Below are 12,203 nucleotides of genomic sequence, written 5' to 3'. Positions count from 1 at the left end.
TGGAGCGATAGCACAGAGGGTAGGGCGTTTGCTGACCCAGGTTCGAATCCCAGCATCCCATATGGTCCCCTGAGCACCACCAGGAGTAACTCCTGAGTGCAGAGCCAGGAGTAACTCCTGTACATTACCGGGTGTGACCCAAAAAAAAAAGCAAAAAAAAAAAAAAAAGTATTAAAACTCTCACACAATCATTTTAAGAAAAAAGCAAGTGATAACCATAATGACATCTAACACTTTCATTTACTTAGCCAGGAGAACATGATGTGTGTGCAGGAGGTGAGGATTCAATCCCCAGACCACAGGGCCCCTTAGCACCACAGGGAACAAACCCCCAAGCACAGAGTTGGGAAGAGCTCCTGAGCAGTGCTGATAAATATACATATATATGTATATATAGAGAGGGAGAAAGAAAGGAAGAAAGAAGGAAGGAAGGAAGGAAGGAAGGAAGGAAGGAAGGAAGGAAGGAAGGAAGGAAGGAAGGAAGGAAGGAAGGAAGGAAGGAAGGAAGGAGGGAGGGAGGGAGGGAGGGAGGGAGGAAGGGAGGAAGGGAGGGAGGGAGAGAGGAGGCAAGGGAGGAGGCGAGGGAGGAGGGGGGAGGGGAAAGGAAGAGGAAAAACTGAGTCATGAAAAATATAGGAAAGTTAGAAAGGGCAACACACGTGGAGGAAATACTGGTTTATACATGTGTTACTCTGTGTGTGTGTGTGTGTGTGTGTGTGTGTGTGTGTGTGTGTGTGTGCTGGAAGGAGGAGAGAGAAAATAGCTACTGTAAAATGTGGTGTAAAACTGACCTACATGGGAAGAATCTTGTGAACTGCCTCTTGTGAAAAAGATACCCTTGTGGGGACACTGCAAAGTAACAACTCAGACATTCTGTCACTCCCTTAAGCAAACATCTATGAGCTTTTACAAGGATTACTATTCTACCCTGACCTTTACATGTAACATCATCCCCCTTTCCATCTTTGATCAGATTTTTCTTTCAAGTCAACATACAATGAGTGGACGCTTAAAAATGTTTTGCCGAAGGAGTTAATGTGTTACAGATGCTGGAACAATAAGGCTGAGAACAATTAGGTGAGAAAAATAAGGCTAAGGTCAGTTGAAGTCTAAAAACAGCCAGAGGGTGGGAGCTCACTTGTCACTTGAGGTTTGATCACCACCAACCCATAAGGCCCCCCCCACCCCCACCCCCCGGCAAGCAGCCAGTGAGCACATCCTTAAGCACAGCGCCAGGAGTAAGACCTGAGCACTGCAGGGTGTGGCCCCAAAAAACAAAATATTGGAGACAAGAAAATTCAAGATAGATACTCAGGTGACAAATGGATGATTCCTCCTATGTTCATTATAATACGCTTCTATGATAAAAATTATACCAAATCATCCCGAACAGTTTACAGGTGCCACAGTGACATAAAAAATGCACCTGAAGAGCGGCCCCTCCGTTTCTGAACGCCCATGATCCCAGAGCCCATCTAACTACTTTTCACACCCAGCGGCTTCTTGCAGAAATGCCTCTAGACTGTGAACTAAGCTATGGACCCATGCCACCCTGGGAGGGGAAAGGTTTTTCTCTCTCGGTCTTTCCTTTCCCTGGCAGCGGTTTGGCGACTGCCATCTTATAAGGCCCACTAAACAGAGGTATGAGCTTGCAGTGATGCGATTTCTGGCAGAAATTTCTCTGGACTTAATTACAAAAATTCCAGAAATCCAAAACTGCTCGGCCGCGACAGCACGACCTCATATGCTCTTCATTCTCAACACATTCTCAACAATGGAAAACAAATTATCAAATGATGCCTTTTCAGCAGGCCTGATTGTTGGGAGGAAATTCCAAATAATAATAGTGAGTTTTCTGTTGAAATACTGAATGTAATCAAAGTAAAGAGAAAGTAAAGTGAAAATCATCAGCCACACAGCCGGGGGTTGGGGGTGGGATGGGAGGTGTACTGGGGTTCTTGGTGGTAGAACATGTGCACTGGTGAAGGGATGGGTGGTTGATCATTGTATGACTGAGACTTAAGCCTGAAAGCTTTGTAACTTTTCACATGGTGGTTCAATAAAAATTAAAAAAAAATTAAAAGGCACCTTAAGGGGGCTGGAGCGGTAGCATAGTGGGTAGGGCATTTATTTGCCTTGTATGCAGCCAAGCCAGGTTCCATTCCCAGCATTCCATATGATCCCCTGACCACCACCAGGAGTCATTCCTGAGTGCAGAGTCAGGAGTAACCCCTGTGCATTGCCAGGAGTGACCAAATATGGGGAAAGAAAAAAAAGGTACATTGCCTTTCGGCCGGAACCGCCAGCGCCCAGTAAATCGCCAAAATGACCAACACAAAGGGAAAGCGGAGGGGGACTCGCTATATGTTCTCTAGACCTTTCAGAAAACATGGAGTTGTTCCTTTGGCCACATACATGCGTATATACAAGAAAGGTGATATCGTAGACATAAAGGGAATGGGCACAGTCCAAAAAGGAATGCCCCACAAGTGTTATCATGGCAAAACTGGAAGAGTCTACAATGTTACCCAGCATGCTGTTGGCATTGTCGTTAACAAACAAGTCAAGGGCAAGATTCTTGCCAAGAGAATTAATGTCCGCATTGAGCATATTAAGCACTGTAAGAGTCGAGACAGCTTCCTGAAACGGGTGAAGGAAAATGATCAAAAAAAGAAGGAAGCCAAAGAGAAAGGGACTTGGGTTCAACTGAAGCGCCAGCCTGCTCCACCCAGAGAAGCCCACTTTGTAAGAACCAATGGAAAGGAACCTGAGCTGCTGGAGCCCATCCCCTATGAATTCATGGCATGAGAAGTGTTTGTTTAAAAATAAAGAGACTCCTGGACTACAAAAAAAAAAAAAAAGGTACACTGCCTCAAGGAAATCATCACCCCAAAACCTTCCCTCTCTCCTCTGAAATCCCATTACATTCCATTATAATTATAATTAACCCATTTCAATATAACCTGGAAACTTATATGAAACAGTACTCTTCTACCTAAGGAGTAATTTTTCTGGATGGGGTGCCAGAACTATCCAGAGAGGTAAAAATGGCTTCAAGTGCAATGGGTGGGAGGTTATTTCACCTGCTTAAAGTTGAATGAATTATCTCCCCACCCACTGGGTGATTTTTTTTTCCCTGAAAAGAGGGTGGCAGGCCAAATAATGAGAACTTCTGATCTAAATACACCCACTCCTTGTCTTCAATCTGTGGTTCATGGATCAGAACCCATCCACTGAAATTTCCTGGAGGTCATCAAAAATTTCTCCCAATCACGTATCAGCTACATGACTCTGGAGCTCATGACTCATACTAAAATGACAAAATTGTTGTGGGGCTAGAGAAACACTACGTTTGTTTTTATTTATCTTAACCATTAGCTAGTCCACAAAATGTTTCCCTTATTTTCCACAATGCACAGGTATTAAAGGATTGACAATTTCACTTAGGTGTATTTGCTTATTTTTAATAAACTGCTCCACTTAGAAAGAATATTATTTTCTTTAGAAGTTATGCCTGCACTCTAATTCTTGCATATATGTCAATAAACTACTTTCAGTACTTTATTTCTTTGACTTACTTTCAGAGTAAGTCTTTTCTACGGTAAAGTCAAGAGCCTGGCCCCCAGGCTTTAGCCCTAAACTGCAATGTACCTACAATATATGTAATGTTAAATTGTCAAGTACAGATGTTTCTCAAAAAGATGAAAATCTGGAACAGGTTATGTGAGGCCATCGGAATAACAATTTTTTTTTTGGCTTTTTTTTGGGGGGGATCACACCTGGCAATGCACAGGGGCCACTCCTGGCTCTGCACTCAGGAATTACCCCTGGCGGTGCTCAGGGGACCATATGGGGTGCTGGGAATCGAACCCGGGTCGGCCTCGTGCAAGGCAAACGCCCTACCCGCTGTGCTATCTCTCCAGCCCCCGGAATAACAATTTTAGAGTCTTTAGTATTAGACAAATTCTCAAAATTGCAAAGGTTAAATGAGACTATACATTAATATTAAGTGAGATAATATGTATTTGGAACAGCAGGAATAAAAATACTGAGATATTATCTAGTATAATTATGATGTTGTTTTTAAATTATGTCAAAGATATTCAATGTTAACTCTGAGGCCTTTTTGAAACCCGAACCAGATGTCCCTCCCTTCTGGCTAGGATCCGGCAGTGTCCACATCTAACCTCCTCCATTTCAACAGGCCCCTCTCCACATCTTCATGAGCATATGGCTGTGTATGCAGCCACATGACAGCTTAACAAATTTCATGCTGCTCATAATTGTGCTTCCTGTCACTGGACAGAGTCACTGGAAGAGACAGAGAAGAAAGACAGCAACCTGTAAGCTAATCCTCCAAGACTGGAAGAGGTAGGGGTTTACTGCAAAGATTCACCTTAGCACAGCAGGAGCACAGCAAACCCAGGAGAGAGGACACGCAGAAGCCCACTAAGTTCAATGAACAAAAACAGTACAGAAGGCTCAGCCTTCACCAACCAGCTCAGAAAATCCTCAATGACTTTAGAGACACAGTTGTGACAATGTTTACTGAGTCAAAGAAAACAATGGCACAGGTAGTCAGCAAAGCAAATTTGGCAGAGAACAGTTCTTCATCACAGGCAGGGGTCCCAGAGCTGAGAAATACAAGAGGTACAAAAGGACCAAGCAAAAATAGACTCAAATAGGAAAACTCCAAGACTCACACTAAAATGACTCATACTAAAATGACAAATCCAAAGATAGAGACAAAATATTGACCATAACAAGATCAAAAAAGAAACTCACATACAAAGGAAAGCCCATACATTTACAGCAGCTCTAGCAAGACTGTACAAACCAGAAGAGAGTGAAGGGATAAAGTACGAAAACTCAATGAAATGAACACCTTACCAAGAAAGCTCTATCCAGCTAGAATATCATTCAGAACTGAAGGAACTATATAGAAGTTCAGGGACAAGCAACATCTTAGGAAATTCACAGCCCTTCGACCAGACTTGAAAGAAGTACTGAAGGAGCTTTGTTAAAAAGGCAAGACAAACTCCTCAGCCCTTGGCATTGTATATGACATTCACTCATGGTGCTTATGGCTTCCCTCTACTAGGTTTAAAAAAAAAAAAATGGAATGTTTTAGAGGAAGATAAAGGTAAATCTCCATGACATTGAAACCAGAGATATCTTTAAAGACAAAACACCACTGACCAAGCAGGTAGAAGCAAAAATACTACACTTGATCTTAGCCAAAAGGCCGAGAAGCGATGGGAAGAAGCAAAGATAAATGAATGAGACTACATTAAACTAAACCAGAATTTAAAGAGGGCCCACAAACTAAGAGATATTATTTGCCCACCACTAATCTGAAAAAGATTCAATATAATATCCAAGATACATAAGGCACTGGCAGAACTAATAGGAAAAAAACATCAACTTTATCAAAAGATGGGGAGAAAAGATAACCAGGAACTTCCTCAAAGAAATACAATTGATATCTTAGTGCACCAACACCTCTGATCCAGAGACACAGCAGCGAGTCTGAAGGACACCACATAGCCAGAGATGGCCCCGTACTGAGCCAATTTCACTGGGACACCTCAGATGGGGCAGCTGTGCTCTCCCCACAGCTCCAGATGAAACCCCAGAGACCAAGAGCTTCCACAAGCAAGGCCCTCGTCCAGGCCCTGGTCCAGGGATTCCCAGTTGAATCCCAAAATGGATTAGCACCCTACAGAGATGTCTCTGGACCCCAACCATTTACAATCTTAGAATTCCAGAAGCGTACACAGCTGCTTTTGCGACTGCATGATCTCTCATATTCAAAGTGAGCAATAGAAAGTAAATTATCTAGCATCTGTCCCTGACAGGTAGGCTTGAATGGTGGTGGGAAAATTCAAGCAAACTATAATGCCCAAAAGTAGAGAGTGTATTGGGGAAATTGTCTGCAGGGTGAGGACTGGTATGGGGGGGGCAGGGGGATACTTGGGGACATTGGTGGTGGAAAATGTGCACTGGTGGAGGAATGGGTGTTTGATCATTGTATGGCTGAAGCTCAAACATGAAAGCTTTGTAACTGTATCTCATGGCAATTCAATAACAAAATAATTAAAATAAAATTAAAATAAGAAATACAAATGGTGAAAAATTATCACTGTTACTGTTGTTCATCGATTTACTCGAGCAGGTGCCGGTAACGTCTCCATTTGTCCCAGCCCTGAGATTTTAGCAGTCTCTCCTTACTCGATTTTCCCAACAACCGGCAGCTCTTTTCAGGGTTGAGAGAATAACACCTGTTATTGTTACTGTATTTGGCATATTGAATACGCCACGGGGAGCTTGCCAGGCTCATCCATGTGGGCAGGATAATCTTGGTAGCTTGCCGGGCACTCCGAGAGGCATATATATATATACACACATATATATGTATATATATAGACATATTTCTCTTTATGATGACGTTCACTCATGGGTGAGGCTCGGCCCGAGCATGTGGAAAGCGCCCTGGAGCGTGTCAAAGGTAGGGTAGTGGAGGTCGAATGCCAGGGCTGGCCAAAAAGTACACGAAAAAAATGCTCCATATCACGAGTAAACCAACAGACAACGGGATGACAGTGATACAGTGATCACTAATCATCAGGAAATGCAAATCAAAACAATGAGATACACCTCACACCACAGGTAGTCCATCAGCAAAGACTGGCATAGATCAAAGAAGAGTAATAACAACCAGTGTTGGAGAGGATGTGAGGAAAAACAGACTCTCGCTGCTTGTGTAAATGTCAGAATCCAGCCAGACTGTTTGAAAAACAGTAAGGACACGGGGGCTGGAGCGATAGCACAGCGGGTAGGGCGTTTGCCTTGCACGCAGTCGACCCAGGTTCGATTCCCAGCATCCCATATGGTCCCCTGAGCACCGCCAGGAGTGATTCCTGAGTGCATGAGCCAGGAGTAACCCCTGTGCATCACCAGGTATGACCAAAAAAGAAAAAAAATAAATAAATAAGGACACGCCTAAGAAAACCAGGAATCGAGATTCTGTTAAGACCCAGCAATTCCACAATTTATCCCACAGGCACAAAAGAACAGTGCAGAAGAGACATCTGCAGTCCTATGTTCATTGAAGCTCCATATGCTAAAATATGGAAACAACTCAAATGTCCATGAACAGATGACTGAATAAAGAAACTGTGATAAATATACATAATGGAATACTACTCAACCCTAAGAAAATGGTAAAAGTCATGCAATTAGCTGCAACCTGGATGGAGCTGGAGAGTATCATATTGAGTAAAATCAGAAAAAAAAAGAACAGATGCAGAACAATCTCTCATGTGTGAGATACAAAGAAACTAGAAAATGAGCTTCCATATGAGCTATCAATACCACTTCTGGGAATATATCCCAGGGGTGCAAAAAAAGAAAAAAAAGCACAGTAGAAATGACATCTCCATCTGTATGTTCATTGCAGCACTGTTCACAATAGCCAGAATCTGGAAACAACCCAAGTGTACAAGAACAGATGACTGGTTAAAGAAACTTTGGTACATCTACACAATGGATTACTATGCAGCTGTTAGAAAAGATGAAGTCATGAAATTTGGTTATAAGTGGATGGTCCTGGAGAGTATTTTGCTAAGTGAAATGAGTCAGAAAGAGGAGGACAGATATAGAATGACTGCACTCATTTGTGGAATATAAAATAACATGAGACTAACACCCAAGGGCAGTAAAAACAAGGGCTAGAAAGACAGCCCCATGTTTGGAAGCCTGTCTCATGAACTGGGAGAAGGCAGCTAGGATAGAGAAGGGATCACTAAGTCAATGACAGAAGAATCATTCAGGATGGGAGATGTGTGATGAAGTAGATAAAGGGGAATGGAGCAATAGAACAGAGGGTAGGGCGTTTGCCTTACACGCAGCCGACCTGGGTTCAATTACCAGCATCCTATATGGTCCCCTGAGCACCGCCAGGGGTAATTCCTCAGTGCAAAGCCAGGAGTAACCCTTGTGCATTACAGGGTGTGACCCAAAAAGGAAGAAAAAATAAGGAGATAAAGGACCAAACGTGATGGCCTCTCATTATTTGCATTGCAAACTATAATGTCCAAAAGTAGAGAGAAAGAGGGAAATTATCTGCCATAGAGGCAGGGGGAAGGGTGGGAGGGGAGGAGGGATAATGGGGACACTGGTGGTGGAAAATGTACACTGGTGGAAGGATGAATGATCACTGTATGACTGAAACTTGAGTTTAGTTAAAACATGAAAGTCTTTTAACTATCTCACAGTGAGAAAGAAAGAAAGAAAGAAAGAAAGAAAGAAAGAAAGAAAGAAAGAAAGAAAGAAAGAAAGAAAGAAAGAAAGAAAGAAAGAAAGAAAGAAAGAAAGGAAAAGAGAGAAAGAGAGAGAGAGAGAGAGAGAGAGAGAGAGAGAGAGAATGAATTTAGTCTGAAAAGAAATGAACAGCACACCAAAGAACTGTGGATGAGTTCAAGAGGACCAATATAAGAATCACTGGAGTACCTGAAGAACAGGGAAGGCAAATGGGATGAGAAACAATAATTAAATAATCAATAAGAATTTCCCAGAGTTGAGAAATATAGGTACCAAGATATAAGAGGTCCAAAGGGTTCCAGCAAAAACTGAACCGGATCCTGAGTGACATTACAGCCAGTAGGGCATTTGCCTTGCACAGAGCCAACCAGGGTTTGATCCCCAGCATCCTATAGCGTCCCCCTGAACACTGCCAAGAGTAATTGTTTATCATTCAGATTTGAAGGAACAATACAAAACTTCATGACAGGCAACAGCTTTGGGAATTCAAAGCCTTGAAACCAGTTTTGCAAGAAGCATTAAAAGATCTCCTTTAAAGGACAGGATCAACATGTGATACTAGTGTGGCTAATAGTGCCTCGTCTCACTGGCACATGTCTCACATAGGCACTACTACTAATAGTGCCATGTCTATGGTTGTCCTCTACTAGATTAAGAAAGGTCAACAACATATTAAACAAACGTCAAAAATTGACTTTCTTATTTTCTAATAATCCCATTTGCCATTCCTTTAAATTTTGTTGAAGCAAGTAATATGAAATAAATTTGGAGGGAACCTGGAAACACAGGTGGAGGGAATGGGGATACTGGTGGGGGGATTGGTATTGGAATACTGTATGCCTGAAACAACTCTATTTTGAAAATAAGTTTTGTTTTTCAATTTTATTTTTGGTTTTTGGTGAAGCGAGATAGATTTTACTGGAACTTTTTAAGAAAGATGTGAGGGGCAAGAAAGAGAAAAGCATGTATTTGAGATAGAACTCGGGCTTCTCCAGAGTAGAAAGAGGAAGCAGAAAAACTCACAAAAGCAAGAAGGATACATGTTCAATGGAGAACACGGGTTTGAAGAGCAAGTCTATTATGAAAACATTTGTAAATCATGGTGTCTAAATTTTTGTAAAGATCTTTTGTTTTGAGGCCAAACCTGGTGATGCTCAGGCCTTACTCCTGACTCTTTGCTCAGGGATCACTCCTGGAGGGCTCAGGGAACCATATGGGGTGCCAGGGATTGAACCCGGATGGCCCTGTGCAAGACACACACCCTATCTGCTGTACTATCTCTAAGGCCCCTTAAAAAAAATTTTTTTAAGCTGTACAAATAAGCAATGAAACATATACTGTCACCTATCATGACAAACACTAATTTTTTTTTTGGGGGGGTAAGGGGAACCCAGGAATACTCAGGACTTACTCCTGGTTCTGCAGTCTGGTGGTATCTGGGGCCAGATGGAGTGTTAGGGATCAAACCCAGGTCCACTGCATACCCACTGTACTATCCAGTCTAATGAAAAATGCTAATTTTAATGTACTTTTTTACTAAAATACATTTTGAAGTTATTTTTAATTAATTTAAAAAATAGAGAGATCTGTCCCAAATAAGAAATTTAAAAAAGAAACGTAATAAGGGAACAACAAATGATCAAGGTCAACAGAATTAAAGATTTTGTTCACAGAACTGAGTTTACATGGGGGGTGGGGAGGGAAACACCAAGTATCCCCTGAGACACTGATGGAGGAAAACAGGTTTTCTGGTGCTGTTGAAATGACATAACAACGAAAAGTATGGTTAACAGTATTGTAAATCCCAGTCCCTCAACTGAAAAATGGTTTAGAAAACAAAAATATTCTTAGAGTGAGGAGGAATGTGCCTTGCAAAAGGCCAACCTGAGTTCAATCCAACCTGGGTTCAATCCCTTGTATCCTGTATGGCCTCCTGAGCCTACCAGGAGTAATCCTTGAGCAAAGAGCAAGGAATAATCTGAGCACCAAGGATATAGCACCAAAACTAAAACAAAAAGATATTCTATATAACCATGAATAAAGATATGAACTTCCAATGTTTTATTTTAACTTCATTCAACAAACATTTTTGAACTGTAATCCTTCACACTAGTAGGCACTACCTAAACTCAGAATCTGATACTGTGATAGATACTGTGATAAGCAGGTACAGGTACTGCCCTCATGGAACTTAAATTCTACTTACAATATAAAATCATAAATTTAGAGGGCTGGAGAGAGAGCATAGTAGGTAAGGAACTTGCCTTGCATACAGTTGACCTCAGTTTAATCCCCAGTACCAAATATGGTCCCCTGGGCACTGCCAGGAATGATACTTGAGCACAGAGCCAAGGGTAAGTCCTAAGTATCACCTGCTGTGGCCCCAAAACAAAAACAAACAAAATTTGTGAATTTAAGTTTAAAAAAATGTACATAGAAATTCAATTTAAAAATAAAGCTTTCAATTGTAATAAAATGTAATTTTTTAAGAAAACTATTTTTGGCATCTTAACTTCACATTGCATAGTCCATATTTTTCTTTATCTGAAAAATACAAATAATGGTAATTAAATTACACATTTTTCTATATCTGAAAAAAAGTAAATAAAGATAAATGCTAAGATTTTTGTTAACTGAAGCTTTTAAAACTACAATTTATGAGCCAGTATATGGTTCAGCAGTAGGGTAACTGTCTCACATGTGTCAGGTCTCAAGTACAATCTAACGGACAGCCCAAAAAAAACCAAAACTGTAACTAAGTAAAAATCATGTGAATATTTTTTAACCATAAACCTTAACAAACCTAAAATTTCCCTTTCTTTGCCTTTCTACTGCATTCTTCACTCACAACAACTTGTACCTAGTAAGACAGAAAGCAGTCTCTACAGATAAGAACATCAGGCTCAAGCTACATATATTCTTAGCCTGTAGTTGGAATAACGAGATATAAATCAGATACCTGATCTCTTCCCAATCAGTATCTCAGTCATTACAAATCACAATTTTAAAAGTATTCCTCAAAGTCATTAGTATTCCACAGATTAAAAAAAGATAGTTTAAAACTTCAGATTAGTTTACCCACCCATTTCTATTTGCCAACGGTTAAACAGAATAAGTGAAAAGGAGTATGATTAGGTGGAAGAAAGCATCACCTTAGTGCTATTACTTCAATACAAATCTTAAAACAGCACAAACCATTACCTTACTCTTTTGTTTAAAAAAAAATTCTTCTTTTGATCAGCACCAGATGCCCTGCAAACACTGAAGATCTACCAACAGTCTCTGAATCTAATTAACATCATTACAAAGCACTGTTACTAAATCTGAGGATTAATTTAAATGAAGTTCAGGAAGAAGAGTTTAATAATTGTTAAATATATTTGTGGATATACAATATGTAAAATATGTATTCCCTGCATTCATATATATGGTCCTCTTGAGCACTGGCAGGTCAGGGGTCACTCCGAAGAAAAAGCCAGGTGTAGCCCCAGAGCACTGCGGGGGTGTGGCCTCAACCCTGCCCCTTAAAAAGAATCCTAGGGAAACGAACACTAGCAGATTAACATTAATTAACATTAATGAATCTGCTATATTAACTAGCAGATTTCACATTAGTAGACTGAAATCTTATTTACTCTCTAGTTAACAGGTTATTTTACTACAAAGTCAGATTTTTCCATAATAATAGCATCTTTCCAATAGTCTATTACTCAGCACTTCCTGTAATAGAACTGTAGGCACTAACTTATCACCTGTTTCTCAAAAATTTTTATTTTAAAAATACTGACATGGGACTAATTAACCATTTTCTTTAAATAGTTCTCCCAGAAAACTGGTAGAAGAGAGGGCAAATTTCAGTAATTCCACTGTAATAGCAAAAC

At 40.8% G+C, this 12,203-nt stretch overlaps 2 protein-coding genes and 1 pseudogene across 13 annotated transcripts in view; 1 reads left to right on the top strand and 2 right to left on the bottom strand.

The window, feature by feature from the left end:
* Positions 1 to 12,203, bottom strand: part of ARNT (aryl hydrocarbon receptor nuclear translocator) — an 88,543-nt gene that overhangs the window by 75,337 nt on the left and 1,003 nt on the right. The window lies entirely within an intron of this gene.
* Positions 2,289 to 2,819, top strand: LOC129403367 (60S ribosomal protein L21-like). The gene has a single exon (XM_055130402.1). The coding sequence runs from the start codon at positions 2,326 to 2,328 to the stop codon at positions 2,806 to 2,808; it is 483 nt and encodes a 160-aa protein (XP_054986377.1). The 5' UTR covers positions 2,289 to 2,325; the 3' UTR covers positions 2,809 to 2,819.
* Positions 5,083 to 5,257, bottom strand: LOC129403731 (U2 spliceosomal RNA; annotated as a pseudogene).

Source organism: Sorex araneus, chromosome 3 (genome assembly GCF_027595985.1).
Source record: "Sorex araneus isolate mSorAra2 chromosome 3, mSorAra2.pri, whole genome shotgun sequence".
In the NCBI taxonomy this organism is placed as follows: Eukaryota; Metazoa; Chordata; class Mammalia; order Eulipotyphla; family Soricidae; genus Sorex; species Sorex araneus.
Note: the sequence above shows the minus strand (reverse complement) of the source record. Positions and strands in the feature narration are given on the sequence as shown.